Source organism: Podarcis raffonei, chromosome 2 (genome assembly GCF_027172205.1).
Source record: "Podarcis raffonei isolate rPodRaf1 chromosome 2, rPodRaf1.pri, whole genome shotgun sequence".
NCBI lineage: Eukaryota > Metazoa > Chordata > Lepidosauria > Squamata > Lacertidae > Podarcis > Podarcis raffonei.
Window position 1 is genome coordinate 71,380,431 of NC_070603.1, and position 19,908 is coordinate 71,400,338.

General features: G+C 42.2%; 1 protein-coding gene across 2 annotated transcripts in view; it reads right to left on the bottom strand.

Moving 5' to 3' along the window:
• Nucleotides 1–17,701, bottom strand: part of MST1R (macrophage stimulating 1 receptor) — a 57,727-nt gene extending 40,026 nt beyond the window's left edge. The window contains exons 1-2 of one of the 2 annotated variants that reach the window (XM_053377389.1): nucleotides 17,566–17,701; nucleotides 12,710–14,027 (exon numbers count right to left, since the gene is read on the bottom strand). In XM_053377389.1, coding sequence (XP_053233364.1) covers nucleotides 12,710–13,918 — 1,209 coding nt within the window. In that variant the 5' untranslated portion in view covers nucleotides 13,919–14,027; nucleotides 17,566–17,701. The remainder of the gene's footprint in view (nucleotides 1–12,709; nucleotides 14,028–17,565) is intronic. The other variant, XM_053377390.1, reaches the window with a different exon arrangement.
• Between the last annotated feature and the right edge of the window lie 2,207 nt (nucleotides 17,702–19,908).

Consider the following 19,908-nt stretch of genomic DNA (forward strand, 5'->3'; position numbering starts at 1 on the left):
AGGTGCCGAATGTACCAGACACAAAGGAAGCATAGGTGAGTTTATTTGTTTGAGTTCCTTTGTGTATCTATAACTTCCAGGTAATAAGCTCAAGGAAAACAGCAGCTAAGCTGGAAAGGACTTTGATAATCACGTGCCCTTTGTATTCTGCAAGGGGTTGAAATTACATTTCTAACCACTAAGCTTTCAGGTAAACTTCACTCACTTTCTAGCCTAAAGGTCACAGCTCGCAGTACTCTTATGATGCCAGAATTGTTTCAGTTTCAAGAAGTCCAAAAACCTAGACTGATATTACAGCCTGAAGCCACCTTTGTCAACAAAGAAGTGTCACACTCTTAAAAATAAAAGTATAGCACCACATGGTGTGTTACTAAGCATGAAAAAATCCCTATTTTTTTTTAGGGTTCTGCAGCTTAATTGATGGAACAGGTGGGTGTTTTTTTAAGTCTGTGAGCAATTTTATTTGTCTGTGGCACAATGGGCACTGCAAAACATGTGAATAGTACAGTTCCCACAATTGCAAATCTAATCTCCTGCTAGGACAAGCACCAGGGAAGCAGGAACAAAACACGGCGCTAATATATAACACTAAAATTTATCAATACAAACTGAAATTAAAAACATCATCAAAATATTGTGGGTGGCCCTCTTTGCAGTCAACAGCAGACATGGGCTTACCCACACTTCCTCTTGTCTCACTGCTTTCCCCTATAGGGAAAACTGCTCTTTGGCACTCAATCGGAACAAAGAGCACTTTGGGTTTTCTCTGGACTGCTGTCTCATCCAATTTAGCATTGAAGAGTAGGTTTTCCCTGGGAAAGGAGAAGGGCAAATGAAAAACCACTCGGATCCGTGCTTTCTAGGCACAGGACAAGTGGAAGTGTGGATGAGCCCATAGGGAGAAAATTGTGCCCCAGCTTGTCTCAACCAGCCTGCCAGGAGTTCTCCTGGCTCCGCTTCTCCCCCACTTGTCAAGCCTCTTGCAAAAACCCACAAATTTTCCTACATCGTCGCCCACTGTAACCCTGAAAACGTCCCCCCTCCCAACTCTGTCTTAATGGCCTATCTGCCAGGCAATGCCCTAGTCCAGAAAAATAAACTCAACTTATATTCTTACACTGTTAAATTGTCTGGCACCCAGGGGAAGACTCCCAGCATTTAGTAATTCCAATTATTTAGTAATCCCTGACACTTACTGAAGGAGTTATGGATGATTTTGCACCCACAAACTCTGGGACCCAAATATGCAGGTGGATGCTGGGGGGGTGGGCAGTTGGGTACACTTGCCCTGGGCCTTGGAGGGCTAACATACCCTCCAACATTTATTCAATGAAAATGACATGGACAAGAATTGACCAAATTTGGATAACTAGAGGACTGGCTCCAAAGACTAGAAAAGTGGAAATTTGTCCTAAAACTTGCTCTGACCATAATGCTGTGAAAATGGAGATGAAACTAACACCAACTGGCTCCTTCAGATGGAGGATGAATGACACCTTGTTTAGAGATGAAGAAGTGACCAAGAAGGCCCAAAAAACGTTGAGAGATTATTTTGAGATAAATATGAATACTAGTGTTGAAAAAAGAGTAATCTGGGACGCAAGCAAAGCGGTTATGAGAGGGTTTCTGATACAACAGAATGCAATAAAGAAGAGAACTCAAAATGAGAAAAAAGATAAAATTTTGGATAAAATAAAAGAAGGCGAGAGGAAATTGAGAGCGAAACCAAAATCGCAAGAGATTCTGAGAGAAATAAAGTTACATCAAGTACAATATATGAAAATGATGAACCAGGAAATAGAGTGGAAAATCAAACAGATGAGACAAAAGACATTCGAATCGGCCAACAAATGTGGGAAATTGTTAGCTTGGCAAATGAAGAGAAGACAAAAACTCAATACTATTACAAATTTGGAAGTGGAAAGAAAGAATATACAGAATCCAGCTGAGATTAGAAAATGTTTCCAGAGGTATTTTAAACAACTATATACACAAGGGCCACAGAAAGAAATTGATATAGATCAATTTTTGAAATTAAATGGACTACAAAAAATCTCTCAAGAAAATAAGTTGATGTTGAACTATAAGATAACTGAACAGGAGGTAGAAGGTGCCATCCAGAATATGCAATTGGGTAAATCTCCAGGGCCGGATGGTTTAACTTCAAGATATTATAGATATTTGAAAGATTGGATAATTCAACCACTAAAGGAAGTTTGTAATGGAATTTTGGAAGGGAAAAAAGCACCAGAGTCGTGGAAGGAAGCTTATATTACACTTATACCGAAAACCGAGTCTGAAAAGACACAACTTAAGAATTACCGCCCCATATCTCTGCTTAATGTGGATTACGAAACTTTTGCAGACATTTTGGCTAAAAGATTAAAAAAAGTACTAGTGGAAGAGATACACAAAGACCAAGCAGGCTTTCTCCCCGGCAGACACTTGTCTGATAACACGAGAAATATAATTAATATGTTAGAAAAATTACAAGTGAACATTAACACTAAAGCAGTTTTGATATTCGTAGACGCAGAGAAAGCTTTTGACAACATTTCTTGGAGTTTCATGAAGAAGAATCTTTTGGGGATGGGGGTTGGTCAAGGTTTTGGAAATGGTATAGGTGCAATTTATTCAGAACAAAAGGCTAAACTAATTATTAATAATGTGGTGACGGAGGAATTTAAGATAGAGATAGGGTCACGACAAGGTTGCCCAATTTCCCCATTGCTCTTTAGTTCGGTCCTGGAGGTTCTCCCAAATATGATTAGAAGGGACCATCTGATTAAAGGTATACAGGTCGGAGCCAAACAGTACAAATTGAAAGCATTTGCAGATGATTTAGTACTGACATTACAGGAGCCAGAATCTAGTACTAAAAGAGTATTGGAATTGATTCAATAATTTGGTCAGGTTGCAGGATTCAAGTTGAACAAGTTAAAAACTAAGGTTTTAGAGAAAAATCTAACACCGATTGAGAAAGAGAAGTTTCAGAAGGAGACAGGTTTAACATTGGTTAAGAAAGTAAAATACCTGGGGGTTCATATGACCACTAAGAACCTGAATCTTTTTAAAGATAACTATGAAAAATGTTGGTCAGAAGTGAAAAAGGACTTAGAAATATGGTCAAATTTGAAGCTTTCCTTGCTAGGCTGTATTGCTGCTATAAAAATGAATGTTGTTTTTGTTTCAATCACTGCAAATTTTGGACAAAATGGACTGTTTCAAGAAGTGGCAGAGAGATATCTCTAGATTTGTCTGGCAGGGCAAGAAGCCCAGAATAAAATTTAAAATACTAACCGATGCAAAAGAAAGAGGTGGATTTGCCCTGCCAGACCTCAAACTTTACTATGAGTCAGCAGCATTTTGCTGGCTGAAAGAATGGCTGCTTCTTGAGAACACAGACATTTTGGATTCAGAAGGTTTCAATAATGTATTTGGGTGGCATGCATATTTGTGGTATGATAAGGTCAAAGCACATAAAGCATTTAAAAACCATATTGTCAGGAAAGCATTGTACAATGTTTGGATAAGATATAAAGACTTACTTGAAAATAAAACCCCAAGGTGGTTATCACCGATGGAAGCAAAGGCTCAGAAAAAGCTCAATATGGAGGCCAAATGGCCGAAATATTGGGAGATCTTGGAACAAGAAGGAGATAAATTGAAATTGCAGAGTTTTGAGAAACTAAAAGACAAAATGCGAGATTGGCTTCATTATTATCAAATAAGGGAGGCTTACAATCTGGACAAGAAAATTGGCTTCCAGGTGGAAAAATCAAAATTGGAAACAGAACTGTTAGATCCCAAAACTAAGATATTATCAAGAATGTATAACTTGCTGTTGAAATGGAATACTCAGGATGAAACGGTGAAATCTGCTATGATAAAATGGGCACAAGATGTTGGACATAACATTATGTTTGCTGACTGGGAACAGTTATGGACCACAGGTATGAAATTTACGGCATGTAATGCCTTAAGAGAGAATATTATGAAAATGATATACAGGTGGTACATGACACCAGTCAAGCTTGCAAAAATCTATCATTTGCCCGATAATAAATGTTGGAAATGTAAAGAAAATGAAGGTACATTCTTTCACCTTTGGTGGACGTGCCCAAAGATTAAGGCTTCCTGGGAGATGATCTATAATGAAATGAAAAAGGTATTTAAATATACCTTCCTGAAGAAACCAGAGGCCTTTCTCCTGGGCATGGTCGGCCAATTGGTGCCAAAGAAGGATAGAATTTTCTTTATGTATGCTACAACAGCAGCAAGAATACTCATTGCAAAGTATTGGAAGACACAAGATCTACCCACCCTGGAAGAATGGCAGATGAAGGTCATGGACTATATGGAACTGGCGGAAATGACTGGCAGAATCCGAGACCAGGGAGAAGAGTCGGTGGAAGAAGATTGGAAGAAATTTAAAGACTACTTATATAAATATTGCAAAATTAATGAATGTTAGAATGATGTTGGAATGAAGTTAAGTGGTTTTAGCGGTAATGCCATAAAGGAGTATGTAAAAATGGTCTGTTATTAGGTGAGAATGCGAAGTTATAATACATTAAGGTAAAGGATTAAGATAAAAACAAGGAGGGAAAGGATTTGCTGAATTAACCAATTGAACTGGAATACAAAAAAGGGAGGTGTGAGGAGGTCAGGGAAACAAGCAAATGAAAGACGAGACATGAAAAGATTGATATGTTTTTAACTGTTCTTTTTTCTTTATTTTTCTGTACTTTGTATTTTTTCTTTTCTTTTTTCTTTTTATTACATTGTAACTCTTTTTGAAACTTTAATAAATATCTTTAAAAAAAGAAAAGAAAATAGAGACATCCTATTCCATAATGATAGTTTTACTATTTATGTCCTGCAATTCTTACTGGGTTGCCCCAGCCACTCTGGGCACCTTCCAGCATATATAAAAACATTAAACTCCCCCCCCCGCAACTTCCCTATACAGGATTGCCTTCAGACAAGACGGCTCAGGGGTCGGATAACTCTATACCCTCCAACATTTCTCCAATGAAAATAGGGACATCCTAAGGAAAAGTGGGACAAATCAGAAACTGGGAAGGCTTCTCTAAATCAGGGACGTCCCTGGAATCTGGGTTAAGATGTGCAATGGTTATGCTAGGGTTCAAATGTGAAATATAGAATGCTGTCCACCAACATCCATTCCAGTATTTCAGTCTTCTAGGATGATATTGCATTATAATATATTTTGTACACACACAAATAAATGTGGGGTTCATGTTAGTTTTCAGACTTACAATGTAGAATTGTGTCCTCCTGACTGTGCATGCCAAATTTCATTCTGATACTTCAAGGCTCAAAGGAGAAACTTACTCAAGAAATGTAAATGACAAATAGACAACTAAACCAATGACTTCACTACACCTGGCCAAAGGAGATGAAATCCTCCCCTCCATTGCTGTGACTCATAATGGAAACAAAATCAAGAGATTTAAAGGTACTCTGAAGGCAAGTGCAGGGCTGGTGCCACCACAAGCCTTTCTGAAGCAGTTGCCTCAAGAGGCACTCAGGGAAGGGTGGCAGATTTGCACCCCCAATTTGGGTCTCCCATCTTGAATCAAACTTGGGAATCTGGGGAAGGAGAAGACATGGAGGCTTTTCACAAGTGCAACTTAAACAAATTGTTGTATAAATTTGTTTGTAATGTGAATATTATTAACCAAGAGTCAGAATGCATAGTCAGATTCCAAATGCAGTTCTTCTGCTCTCTATTCTGCATTATCTTCAACAACAGCATCTTCACGGTACAAGAGCTGCTCAAAGGCAAATTAAACCTTGCCTGTCAAAGATTTGCAACTTAGCTGGAACAGCTGCCTAAGTGCCTTAAAGCAAAGCCTCCTTCCTAGTTTCTTTCTGCTGCCCAAGATTCCAGGCTTGGTTTGGGGGGCATGAGCGTCAAATAAGACAAGAGTATAACAGCAGCACTTCCCTGCATAGTCCCTGTCATCTCTCAAAACCATTAATGAAATGAATAAGCAGTTGTGATCACATGCCTATGACATTCATGGAACTCTATTTCATGCAACAGTCCTAATAGCTGTAGATGCACATCTTAGGGACGAACTGCATTTTCACCAGCAACAGTTTGCATGCTGAACAAATGCAGGATCTCCACAACAATAGTGTAGCCTAAAGAGAAGGTGTTGGACTCTTGTGTCACATGTGAGAAACATTTTGCTGTGTGTTGGGGGCTGGGGGACCCAACTTGTGAAAATACACGTTGGCTGCTAAGTCTGCATGACTTGGTAAGCCAAGTTATAGTTTACCTGGAGTCCACATGAATACTTGTTCTTGGCTGCAGCTCATGGGTGGTGAGAAGAAAGCTGAGCCCACCTTTGGACAACACACTAATCTAAATCTTAGCTTAGCTCAGCATGGCACAGGAGCAAAAAGGACCAGGGAAAAGCAAAGTAGCTTTAAGGTCTTCTCTGGGAGCCCACACATTCACAACAGTCCCAGTAAGCCATAGTTTTGCTTACTATGTCATGAGAAGCAAGCCTCAAGTGTCGTTGGCCTTGTTTTCTGGTTACATTGCATGGGGATTTCACTATCACCTACTCCCTCTTCCTCTTTTTGAATAAATCTGTGCTTTAGTCAGACATCTATGTAAGGATGCAGGAGGATCGAGAAAAGGGGGTGACTAAGCTTTATTGCATAATAATCCATAGACTTTAATCACAGAATTGCAGAGCCAGTGACATTTATCTATTCATCCTGCCAATGTTTTTGTTTGCGTGGGCAAATATATAGGAAGGGGTGTGCAGCCATCAGGTCTCAGCTAGCCCAGATCCCACTTAGAAATGTTACATAAGTCCATTGCTTTTCTTTATTAAAGTGTTAGGAAATATTTGATAAACAGACCAAGCTACCACTTCTGGCCATGTTTATCATAGTGGCTACTGGAAGAACCGAGGCATGTCAGTCTGAGTATGGGGCTAGCCACAACGTAAACCATACATCAAGCAGGAGGGGAAAGATGGGAAATAATTATGACACTTTTTGATGAATAGGGAGCATATGGGGCTTGCTCCCAGGCAAACCTGTATATTAGATTATACCCAATGCTAACAAATAAGCTTGCTTGCATTCTCTTTCCCATCACTCTTTCTATATGATCTGATTTTTGCTTTAATCTTAGTTTTGCTCTGTCTTGCCTCTCCACTGCCCTCATATTCAAAATGTCTTTACTCTTTCATCTGCTCACACACCTCTTTCAAATTCTTACTTTTACCTCTGTCTTGTGTCAATATTGGTGTACACTGCAACTAAACATCTTGCACCCACAGATTAAAGGGCACAAAATCAGGACTCAGCTTCAAAATCCTTGCTCAATGGCTGGAAAACAACATTTCCAGTCCTCGAATACAACAAGCGATAATGTACTTTTAAGAAGCATTGTCCCAGGAGGACTGTGCGATGTGCCTTTTCTCAGTGTTTGAATCAGCTCTATGTCAGTGCCACCTGGGAATACACGATGTAATAATGGGACTATTAGCAGCTACATCCTAACAGAGATAAGGAACATGAGAGGAATATGATTTGCCTCCGGAAAAGTGCATTCCCCAGTAACTAAGTCAAGAAAACCAAGCAGCTGCAAATGGCTGGCTGAGACTTTTTGCATACCTTCCAATTGCCTTCTATAAATAAAATTAATAGCCATGCCCCTCTGACCTATTGTCTTTAAAAAACTAACTGGTTTAAATATTTGGAATTTTACCCTTCAGTCCTGGTTGCAATGAACAGTTTATTTTCCCTCCTGTTGTATCAGACAGAAACCACCTTGAGATTTACGAATGAAGGGCGATATACAAATTCAATACATAAAATAAATAGAAATCAGTGCAGTATAGTATTTAGTGTTGGTCTGGGACCAGGGAGACCAGGGTTCAGGTCCCCATTCAGTCATGAAGCTCATTGGGTGCCCACTTCCACTCAGCCTAACCTACCTCCCATAATGTAATGGGAAAGGGAAGAACCATTTATGCCAGCTTGAATATGTTATGAGAATTATAAGGTCTAAGATATAAAATAAATATACCAAGCAAACACATACATAAATATTTAAACCGTATGTCTGAAACAGTACAGGAAAAAAAGTCCTGAAACCATTTTGTCTCTCCCAAATTGACCTCAAATGTTTCTCTGCAAGGAGGGAAGAAATGGGAAAAACCTCCCCATTTGCTCACAAATTCTGCCCAAAGGGCACATTTAAACTATGAATAGAGCGAGCCTGTGCTCTGGACTCAGGAATTAAGTATTTATCATCACAAAATAGCCAGGCTGCCCAGATAAACTCATTAACAGCCAGGTAAACCCATCAACAGGTTTCCTGCCAGACAGGATTCTGTTGTAGACCAACCCTTCTGTGATTTATGCATGATGTATTGGGGGGTGGTCTTGGGCTCCAGGGTGGGCAATTTCAAATGTCAATATAAGGGCTTGTGCACCATTGTTCAGGGTCCCTCCTGCGTGTGGTTGTGAAGCACCCTGTTGCAACAGTTAATAAAAATCAGGCTTACTAGCTGCTTTGCTTCTCAATATTCTCTGGTTGGCCTCTGCTATTTTCTCCTACTGATAGAGAACCTACATAAGGACTCTATACGGGCTCTTGGGTACCCCATAAGGGACAGGGAGCAGTTTTTTTTCCTTATAACAAATTCCTTGGAGAAAAGGCAGGATATAAATGTAATAATAAATAAATAAAATTATGTATGGTGTGGAGAAAGTGGGCAAGGAGAAGTTTTTCTTCCTCTCACACAATACTGTAACTTGGGGGACGTCCAGTTACACTGAATGTTGGAGGGTTCAGGGCAGATAAAAGAAATAACTTCTTTGTCTGCAACTTAATTAAATACAGTGGTACCTTGGGTTAAGAAGTTAATTCATTCTGGAGGTCCGTTCTTAACCTGAAACTGTTTTTCAGCTAATGGGGCCTCCTGCTGCCGCTGCACGATTTCTGTTCTTATCCTGAAGCAAAGTTCTTAACCTGAGGTACTATTTCTGGGTTAGCAGAGTCTGTAACCTGAAGCATCTGTAACTTGAAGCGTCTGTAACCCGAGGTACCACTGTAATGGAATTTGGTCCCCTGGGGAAGCAGCAATGGCCATCAGCTTCAATGGCTTTAAAACAGCTACCATGGCTGTGCTCTGTTTTCAATGCTAGAGGAGGCAGTACTACTTGCTGGGAATTCCACCTGTGGGGAGCACTGTTGCACTTCAGCTGGCATGCTTTCCATAGGCATCTCATTGGCCACTGTGAGAACCAAAGGCAACATTATGTGGGACTTTGGCCTGATCCAGCAAGTCTCTTCTTACATTCTTATACCCTACGCTGGCTGCACAAGCAGACTGCTCCCTTGAGTAAAGAAATGGGACCATAAGGAACACATGGACCAAATTTCGCACACATTGGAGCTGCTATGTATTTCTTCCGTGTTTGCAAGCATGCCTGGGATATCAGGTACCAAAGCAAACTGTAGCATGCATGCTGCAGCAGCACTGAGGAACGCCAACGTTGGCCTAAGGGCAGTGGTGCTTCTTAAATTACCCTTTTCCACCTCTGTTCAATCATAAGAGCCCAAACCAAATGCACATTCCCAACCCATCCCAGCAGGGAGATTACGAAAAAGATTTCAAAGGAGAAATACTTGATTTTCCGACTGCCTACGCTTCAGAAAGGGTGTGCACTTGGATTCCAGCCACCACAACTGAATTCTGGTTTTGCCCCCATCCGGCGTAAACTCGTTGGACTAATCGTTTTATCTTATTATATTCCAGCTATAACGAAAGTGATGCAATAACATCATCGCTATGGGAGACTCTGTAAACACCCACCAACACAAAAGCCTCCCCACTCCCTTTTAAAGAAGCGGAAGTACATGTTGCAGCAAGCAGCCATGAAACAGCTGCATGTGCTAAATGATGGTAGTGAAGCTGATGAACATAGACTGAGATGGAGACTGCTTCACAGCTTCAATATTAATGAAATGGGTAGATTAAAAAAAAACCCAAAGAAAGCCAGAGGCACAGAATGTGAAAAGGATTCAGGAGAGCACGTGTGTTGGCGTGGGGAGGGGACTCAAAGATGGAAGATAAGTATGCTTCGACTGATTCTGTTTTAAAACTTAAAAAAAAAAAAAAATCCCCAGCATGCCAGAAGCCTTAAAACATGCAATTCCAGAAACCACATTGGCTTGAAACATGATTGTTATTCTAGTAGCACCCCACCCTCCATTATTCAAAGTATCTTCTTTTCCCAGTATTTGAACGTATTGTGGCCATTCTGATAAATAAATGAAGATCAGCAATACTTTTAATCAATGGGTAAGTTCTAGAGAATCTTGGACTATAAAGATTAAAATGCTGGTCTGGAAACAAACCTATGAAGAATTCCCAGAGGAGTTATCAATATATCTAACAACTTCCAGATGCGTAACCATGCTAGTCTGTTGAAGCTAAAACAACAAAGAGCCTGGTGGAATCTTACAGAATAACAGATTTATTGTAGCACACACTTTCATGGATTAGCACCCACTTATTATTATTATTATTATTATTATTATTATTATTATTATTTAGGGAAGTTTAGGGAAGTTTTTAATGTTTGATTTTATTTTTAATATTCTGTTGGGAACTGCCCAGAGTAGCTGGAGAAACCCAGCCAGATGGGCAAAGTATAAATAATAAATAGTAATAATAATAATAATAATAATAATAATAATAATTACTACTACTATTGTACCTTGCTTTTGAGTATAATGAAAAATCAGCAAATTAAGTAAGGTTATTATTAAAGGTAAAAAAAACATTATCCTGGATCTTCAGGGGATTTGCACTGGCATCCACAAACCAAGCATACAGTATTTTGATCAGTTTTTCCACACCAAGATGAATGAGAAAGGAACTATGCTTTGTTCATAGCATGGAGCTGCTGCTAAAAATGGCAACCCAGAGTCTGGTTCTCTCCATCTTCCCTGTAATGTAGGGGTCATAGGGGTAGGCCAATCTGTGGACCTCAAGATGATGTTGCTGGACTCGACCTTCAATCAGCCCTGGCTGCCATGACCAGTGGTCAGGGATTATGGGAGCTGTAGTCCAGCAACATCTGGAGGACCAAAGGTTAGACAGCCATCCTGTATGTGCAGAAACCCTTTCAGTACCATAATATCACCAAACTGTGTGTTTTCTCCTTCACCCAACATATTGTTGGAGGTCATTAGCCTGGGTGGGGAATGTACAACAGAATGATATCATGGAACTGGGTAAGTTTTCCAACATGTTGATGAAGAAGAAATATTTGATGGCTGAAAGATACTGTTCCCAGCAACCCTGAAATTATTAACTGTGGGGATATGTAAGATTAATGTTTGCAGTCTGTTATGTTTTCACATTTTTAAATTATGGTTTTGTTTTACAGTCAAACCTTGGCTCCTGAACGCCTCCGTTTTGGAATGTTTCAGCTCCCAAACGCAAAAAACCCAGAAGTAAATTCTCCAGTTTTCAAATGTTTCTCGAAAGCCGAACATCCAGAGCAGCTTTCACGTGTGTGCAGGAAGCTCCTGCAACCAATCAGAAGCCACGCCTCAGTTGTTGAACATTTCGGAAGCTGAACGGGCTTCCGGAATAGATTACATTCGACAACCGATGTTTGACTGTATTTGTATTGTATTTTTTACCACTTTACTAACTGCCTGGAAATGTAATAAATAAATAAATAAATAAATAAATAAATAAATAAATCTTGCAAAAGTTTGACAGAACTCTCATGTTTCATGAAAAACAATACTGTACTAGTATCAAGGTCTGAAGAAATGTTTTTTTCAAAAGAGAGAAAGAGAGGACACAGCAGAGGTCTCTTTTGGTTTTGTGTAATGTCAGTTCACCTCAGTTAACAAGTATGGTCTGGTGGCTACAGTGCTGGGATTTGCACTCAGGTTAAAAGCCCACACCTGCCATGTTTACAGCTGGCCAGCTCCATTCCACCCCCACCAGATTCCGCCCTTGGACAGCCACGCCATTTCTGATAAAGGTAGCAAAACCAAATACTCAGGTTGTAGATACAAGGAATGATCCTGCTTTGCAGAAAAGGCAGACAATGGGAGCAAGTGGGAACTAATGGAAAGGCTAATAGAAAAAGGAAAAAGGAAGGAAGGAAGGAAGGAAGGAAGGAAGGAAGGAAGGAAGGTCTCTCTTTTCTCTAAAAGTCAGTGCAGAAACTCTCCTCTGGCCTGTGCTTTGTTTCATTAACCTTGCCCTTCCCCCAGGTGGGTGGTTGTTGCCTTTTGGTTCCCTACACTTGATGGGCAGGGGGTGTACCTTGCTGGCAGCCTGCAGAGTCCCAAACCGCCCCAGAAGGTGGAGTCCCAAAGCACTGGGCTCCCCTACTAACACCCAGGCAACCTCTCCACCACTTGTTTCTGTCTGTTCTGACGTAAATATACAATGCTCATGTAACCTTGCTTCAGTTTCTTAATTTCCTGTCTTTAAAATGGGTCTTAGTGCAACTTATCTCAAAGAACTGTTTTGAATATTTTTTTTAAGCCTGTAAAAAATACTGTATATAAGTGACTAATGATAATTTCCTCCAACCAGGCCTAAGAATCACCTCTGATATCACATACAATAATTTCATGTAAGAAGACGGGAAATGATTGCTGGGAACTCACATTATGTGGACAGTACTCCAAACCCTGATAAAACTTCAGTCCTCGAGGCACACTGTTGTGGACGTCCACATTGCAGCACTCCTTCATCCCTTCATCGATAGCCTCATTTATCTTGTTCACGGGGAAAGCGCAAACAGCCGAGTAATTCCGGGGCACTTTGCTGCCTGGCAGGCTTTCAGCAAACACCCCAAAGAGAACCAGTTCTCTGTCAGCATCACTGACAGTGATCTCAGGAGCCAGTTTCGAGCCAGGCTGAGTAGCATGAGCTGCTTGCAAAACATTAAAAACGACATCCCTGGGGGTTGCCCCAAGACTCCTCTTCCGCTTGGTGTTAAAGCGGCAGTCCAAGTTCAGTTCACGGTACGTGCGCACTTCTGTTTCTTCAGTACTGAGCCGTACGATCCTAGTGTGGTACACGCTGGACTCAGGGTTTTCTTTTTGGACTGTTAGGAAATATACAAAATCCCGGTATTCAAAGGAATACACATAGTTAATTGGGTATGTGTCTTGAAACACAGGTAGCACCGTTAAGGAGTGGAAAGGATGGTCGAACCCTTCCGCGTTACTCTTGAGTCTCCGTATAGACACGGATTTGGGGCTATATGTCTCTGCAATGTTTCTGTTAATGGTAGATGCAACGTAAAAGTATACTGTGTTTGTCATATCAGAAACTACAACTTTAGTGCCTAAAGGACTGGCCACACAGTCTGGACACTCAGAAGGCCTGTTAAATTTAGCAGAGAACAGGCATTTGGTGTCGACTGACACAACATTGCCATTTTTTTTAATCTCATGCTGGAAGCAGACTCCATGATGGGAAGTCCCACAACTATAAAGCCAAAATTCTTGAGGATCCAACACCAGAACTATGTTATCTGTATCTTCGGGGTTCATTGGCCCTTTCACGGGGCATTTGGCACAGATCTCACACGCGGCGTTACCCCAGGGACCAGTCACTATCGTAGAAAGAATTTCCATCTTTGAGTTCAACATGAAGATCTTGTTCCGAACTGCAACAAAGATCGCATCATCGTACTCAGAAGTGACAATGTTCTGAATGGAACTCCCAGCATCGAATGTAGGGAAGCTGTACTTCACTGTGAAATCTCTGGTTGAGTCAGACCATCGAGGTGGGCATTGCCATGCCTTCCCAATGATTATTGTGGGCAACAACCCCAATGTGAGGCAAAATAACAAAGATACACCCATACTAGGGAGGTAACAGTAATGCAGAGTCCCAGACCTCAGAGACTACCTCAGCTTTTCAGTTCTGTGTGGAGCTGAAATCCATCCAGAATAGTCTACCATCGCATTGCAGCTGAAAGGGAGAGAAAATGTGAATGACTGACATTGAAGAAAAAAGAAAACAAGCTTGCATTTACGTAAGTATTACGGAGCATCCGATAGAAGAGGAAGATATTTGGAAGCTAAGTCTGCTGCAGCAAAAACTACAGTTCTGTGGCACCTAAAAGATGAACAGATTCCTTATATTTTTATATTTTATTTATAAAAATATTCATATTCTGGGAAGCTTCCAACTTCATAAAGACACAGCAAAACATCACACAATAAAAAACTTCCCAATACAGAGCTGCCTTTAGAGAGTTGAATAGTTGTTTATCTGTTTGACATCCGATGGAAGGGCATTCTACAGGTCTACAACAAAAATAAATAAAATACATAAAACCAGTGCTATTTTTCTAGAAAAAGAGGTGCCAGAACTCACCATGAACACCTCCCTTGTTCTCTTATAATAGCAATGGTGCCCACCTGAGAGGTGCCAGAACTGGGTTCTGGCTGAAAAAAAAGCCCTGCATAAAAGCATATTGTAAAAACCAGTTAAAAGCAGAAATCAATTAACAATTGTGGGAAGATGTATTCTTAACTGCCTGGACAGGCCTGGTGGAATAGAAAAGTTTTCAGCAAGTGCTTATAAGTGGAAATAGAAGTTCCCTTTTTACAGCATAAGTTTTTGTGGGTCGCACAACAAAAGGGAGTTGGATCTCCTTGTGTAAAGGAATCCTCTACAGAGGCTATACTGTCTGTGAAAATCCAGTGATACAATGTTCGTGAAAATCCGGATGTATGGCAACCCATGTTGGCAGTGCCGTTTTTGGCAAATAAATTGTGATTTTGCCAAGAAAACTCAACAACTTTTAGCTGGTGCCCATCATCACATCTGCGTCCTAAGTCTTGTTGCTTTTGATCTGATGTTTTCACCAGACAGTAAAGGATCTAGGGTGTGAAAATCTCATGGATTAAAAAAACACACAATTCCTTTCTTTTCTCAGTAAAAATTATACCAAAAAGTAGGTGGAGTATGTAATAATAACAACTTCGTAAGGATTATTTCCTATGTATGTAATTGGTCTACATCAGTTAATATTTACACTGACTATCAATGGGTTCATTGCACAGTGGGTTTATTTTAAAAAGGTTTTAGTAATGTTAAAAATTGAATTAAAATTATTTATATTAATCATTTTAATTGAATTGAATATGACAATACAAACAATAGAATACAAAAAAGTAAAACATAACAACAGATGACTGGTACATCTATTATTAATTAAAGTTTGAGAAGACAGTTATTTTTACTACATTCTTCAGTAATTGAACCAATATAATAATTCCCTTTCCTTTTATTTCTGGTTTTTACATAATCTGGATGATAAACCTGCCAGATGCTTTTGGCAATTTGGGACTGACTTCTTCGTGAGCCTTATTTCATTTCTAATAATATCTGCCATATAAACCTTTCTATTTCTGGAATTAAGAAACAAGGTTACCCCTACCATTCTATACTGGATGCTGGGACAACTTCCCTGCCAATGGCCTCAGAGTTTGAAAAGGAAATAAAATCATACCAGACTGCATAAATTTATATATATACACTGTATTTTTCCGTGTATAAGACTAGTTTTGTTTGTTTTTTACCAAAAAATTAGGTTTAAAATTGAGGCTTGTCTTATACACGGGTAGTGCTGAGGGGTGTTTTCTTAATTTGGAGTCCCCAAAAATACATGGGGGCATCTTAGACATGGAAAAATGTGGTATGTTTTGAGTGACCTCTTGCCACTTTTAATTTATGAAGCAGCATAATATTTAATACTTACAGTCAGTTTTACATTGGGCGGGGCAAGTTGGGGCAGGGCGCATTGCCTGGAGCCTCACTGCTGCCTCCCCCTCAGTTGTAGGGTAGCTGAGGGAGAGCGGGTGCAAGCCCCATGCTGCCGTTTCGGGCAGCGCAGAGCATGCAGGCGCCTGAGCCACCGCATCACTTCCAGGAGAGATGCATGGCTCAGGTGCGCTGCAGGCCCCATGGTAAGTGCCGGCCCCGGCAGTGTGGCACCCAGTGCCCCCAGCCCCCCCCCCCAGCTATGCCTCTGAATTTATGTGATATCTTTTCGTTTCTCAGTGGTGGGGTATCTGCTTTCATTCACATCCCTGGTTCAATCTCCAGCATCACCAGGTGGGCCTGGTAATAATCCCTGGCTGAACTGCTGCCAGTCAGTTTAGGCAGTACTGAGCTAGATAGACCAACGGTCTGATTTTCTATAATGCAGCTTTCGATATTCCTGAAATCCCCAAAGAATAAAAAAAATGCGCCCTCTCTTTGAATTAACAAATGAAGCAAACATTAAGTGATCTGGATAATCAAATCTCATTATCACTGGGTGCAGCACACACACAATCCTACATATACGGGAGGAAATGCGCACACAGTGCAAAGGTGCATTCTTGGGTGTGGCTAACACATAATAATGGAACACCCAGATACTTTATTTTAAGTGTCTACTGTCCTGTAGAAATATCTCCATCCATTAACTCTGATCCTATGCATGCATATTCAGGAATGCCACGAAGTTCAACTGAGTTTACTCCCAAACAAGTGCAATAACATGAATCACCCTGTAAGTTTATTTCCCCGGTGCACAACTGAAAAGATGGAGGGGTTTAAGGGGGTTATGACTTCAAACATTACACAACAGCAAAACCACACTTGGCACCAGGAGTGTACACTCACTGGGAAGCCACAGCAAGGCCAAAGTCCCTGGCAACCCTACCTGCATAAAACACACCAACAAGCACTGTTTCGGGATGAAACATTTTTGCCTCACCTTTCAATCTTAAAGCAGCTTGAATAAATATCAATTATATATATATATACACGCAGCATTAAAAATAATGATAAGTACAGCTCCAAAAGCACAGCAAAACACTATCAGGAGTAAATCAGAAAAAAGCAAGTGCCCTTGACACACCCATCTATCAAGAGAATATCAGGAAGGAGGTACAGTCATCGACTATTTTAATAGCTTCTTGCTTGCTGGCTAAAGCGTAGCAAGTGAGGATGCCAAACGAACCTCCTTGTTGTTTTCGCACACTGCATTTTTCGTGGGCGCGCATATACAAGGGTGCATTAAAAGAAAAGAAAAGCCGTGTGATAGTTGTGGGCAATGGGTTTCTACTAGTGTGCCCTGCTGCGAGCTGAGGCCAACTCCGGAGCAGAAGCGAAAGCGAGGCTGGCGGCATTGCCCTCGCTCGAATTCTCCTTCTCCCAAGCGCCCTGGGCAACAGGTGACCCAGGCGGGAAAAGCCCTCTCCCCCCGGAGGGCGGGCGAGCGCCCAGCACAAATCCCCCTCGGGGCAGGCGCGGCGGGACACCGAGAAGTTTCGCCCCTTCCAGGCGCCCAGATCCTGATTCAGATCCCGCTACGCGCTCGTGGACTGGAAAAGAAACCGAGCAGGGGCAAGCCTAGGCGAAAGGTAAGGCCGGCAGCACCGCCCACCTAGCCCCTCTGAGCTCCTTCCCGACCCCATACAGCGCGACTTCCCCATGGCCAAGGACTCACCCCGCCGCAGCCGCCGCCGTCTCGGACTCTCTGAACTCGGCGCCGACTACACACCTGGCCGGGGAGGCTCCCAGGCGGAGGCCGGGACGGGACCGGGCGGGGACAGCGCGCCGAGGGCGGCACTCAGCCCGCCTCCGCCTCCTTCCGCAGCAGCCCGTTCCCGCCTTTGGGTCGCGTCCCAGCGCCGCCGTCGAGGAGTGGAGCGGGGCGGACGCCCTTGTAGGACAAATGACTTCCCAGGGAGGGAGGCGCAGCCCGGGTTGGCGCGCTCAGAAGTCGCCCTGTCTGGCAAAAGAGAGGCAGGGACAGAGAAAGCGCTTGTCCCCTCGGGCTGTGTCCTGATAGCCGGCGCTGGCGACTGTGGCTACTTCTCGGGGCCACTTCGCGGCGGAACAGGGCGCAACCCGTCCCAGCTCTCACCCCGCGCTTTCTGCTGCGGCCAGAGGACTTTGGCCGGCTGCGGCTCGCGCAGCGTACCTTTCTAACGTCTGCAAGGGAAAGACGTGTGTCTGTAATCACCGCGGTGCCTGATCGGAAGCCGTGATTGCCTCCGTTCCGCGGCGTGTATTCCTTGGGTTTAGTTTCGTTGTGTTGGGTTTGGAGTAGCAAAAAGAAAAAGAGTGAGGGGATTCTTAGAAGACTTTAAACAATTTATTATGCCGTAATAAAGTTGTTGCTTCTAATGTTTTCCACAGTAGCCTTTCTTCTGTGTTTGTAGGCTCGTTTTGATTTCAGACATTACGAAATAATACAGCGGCATCGGCACTTGTCTGGCATGCGGAGTATGTGGGTGGATGGTTACGAGGAGTTGCATGAAATTTATTGCTTTAAAAAAAAATAAACTCAAAGGATCCTGGGGAAGGGCTGCAGTATGTCGTAACTGGAAGCTGCCCGGGAGAGTACGGAGCACACGCCCTCTGACGATTATTTAAGGGTGCTGGGAATTATAGCTCTGAGGGGTGAACTAGGATTCTTTTGGGGGGTGCTTTAAATGTATGATGTGTATACATCCTGATGTGTATACATCCTGATTAATACTTTCCACTCCTGCCACCTTGCAGCTCAAAATCGCCTTCTCCCATCAGTTTTCTCACAGGTGAGGGAGAAAAGGGACACTCCTAAAACATTTTGCTGCCTGAGGAGAAATAGAAAATGTCTCCCCCTTCCCCCTCCCCGGTCAAGAAGCATAGTACAGTGGTACCTCGGGTTACATACACTTCAGGTTACATACGCTTCAGGTTACAGACTCCGCTAACCCAGAAATATTACCTCAGGTTAAGAACTTTGCTTCAGGATGAGAACAGAAATCATGCAGCGGTGGCACAGCGGCAGCAGGAGGCCCCATTAGCTAAACTGGTGCTTCAGGTTAAGAACAGTTTCAGGTTAAGAACAGACCTCCAGAATGAATTAAGTTCTTAACCCGAGGTACCACTGTAGTTATTCAAGGCCAACTTAGCTATTTGGCTCCTGAAAACTTTACAAACAGCCTCTCGCTGAGAGGAGGAAAAGGCAATAATATAAATAAGGAACAATTCGCTGCTCTTTTACTACACCCCAAATCAGCAGCCTCGGGCAGCTGTCTCATGCTGCCCAACAGTAGGCAAAGTGGTTCTTGTTTTTGAAATATGCAGTGGCAAATGTAAATACAGACTGGACGGGTAGGTGGGCTGCTACTGTGTAATACAGTATGGGTAAGGTAAAGGACCCACACATGGATCTTAAAGTTGGTCAGTGCTATTCCCTCCCTTGCACACTTCCTCCCACCCAGGCACAGTCTGCCAGACAAGGCAGAGCTGGAACCTGAGAGTTGCACTCTGTCTGTGCAGCAAGTACTGTAATCTCTCCAGGTGAATACCATATTACCGTAATGTTCACAAGAGAAACACACCTGGCAGATTGACATGCGTCTGTATGCTCACAAGCACACATGCCCCCAATGGCCTGGTGGACCACATAATGCTAGATTCAGCAACAGCAGCAGCATGGGGGGAGAGGGTACAAGTACGAGGGGAGGATTATTCTGTGTTTTGAAATCATGAGAGGGGTCCCTCTACAACCTACCGTCTTTGTGCGGAGGGAGCAGAGTTGCTTTCAGCCAACAGAAGGAAACAGTTCTAACTTTAAGATGGCTTGCGGGAACACTTTTTATTTACAGTGGTAACTCGGGTTAAGAACTTAATTTGTTCTGGAGGTCTGTTCTTAACCTGAAACTATTCTTCACCTGAGGTACCACTTTAGCTAATGGGGCCTCCCGCTGCTGCCGTGCGATTTCTGTTCTCATCCTGAAGCAAAGTTCTTAACCCGAGGTATTATTTCTGGGTTAGCGGAGTCTGTAACCTGAAG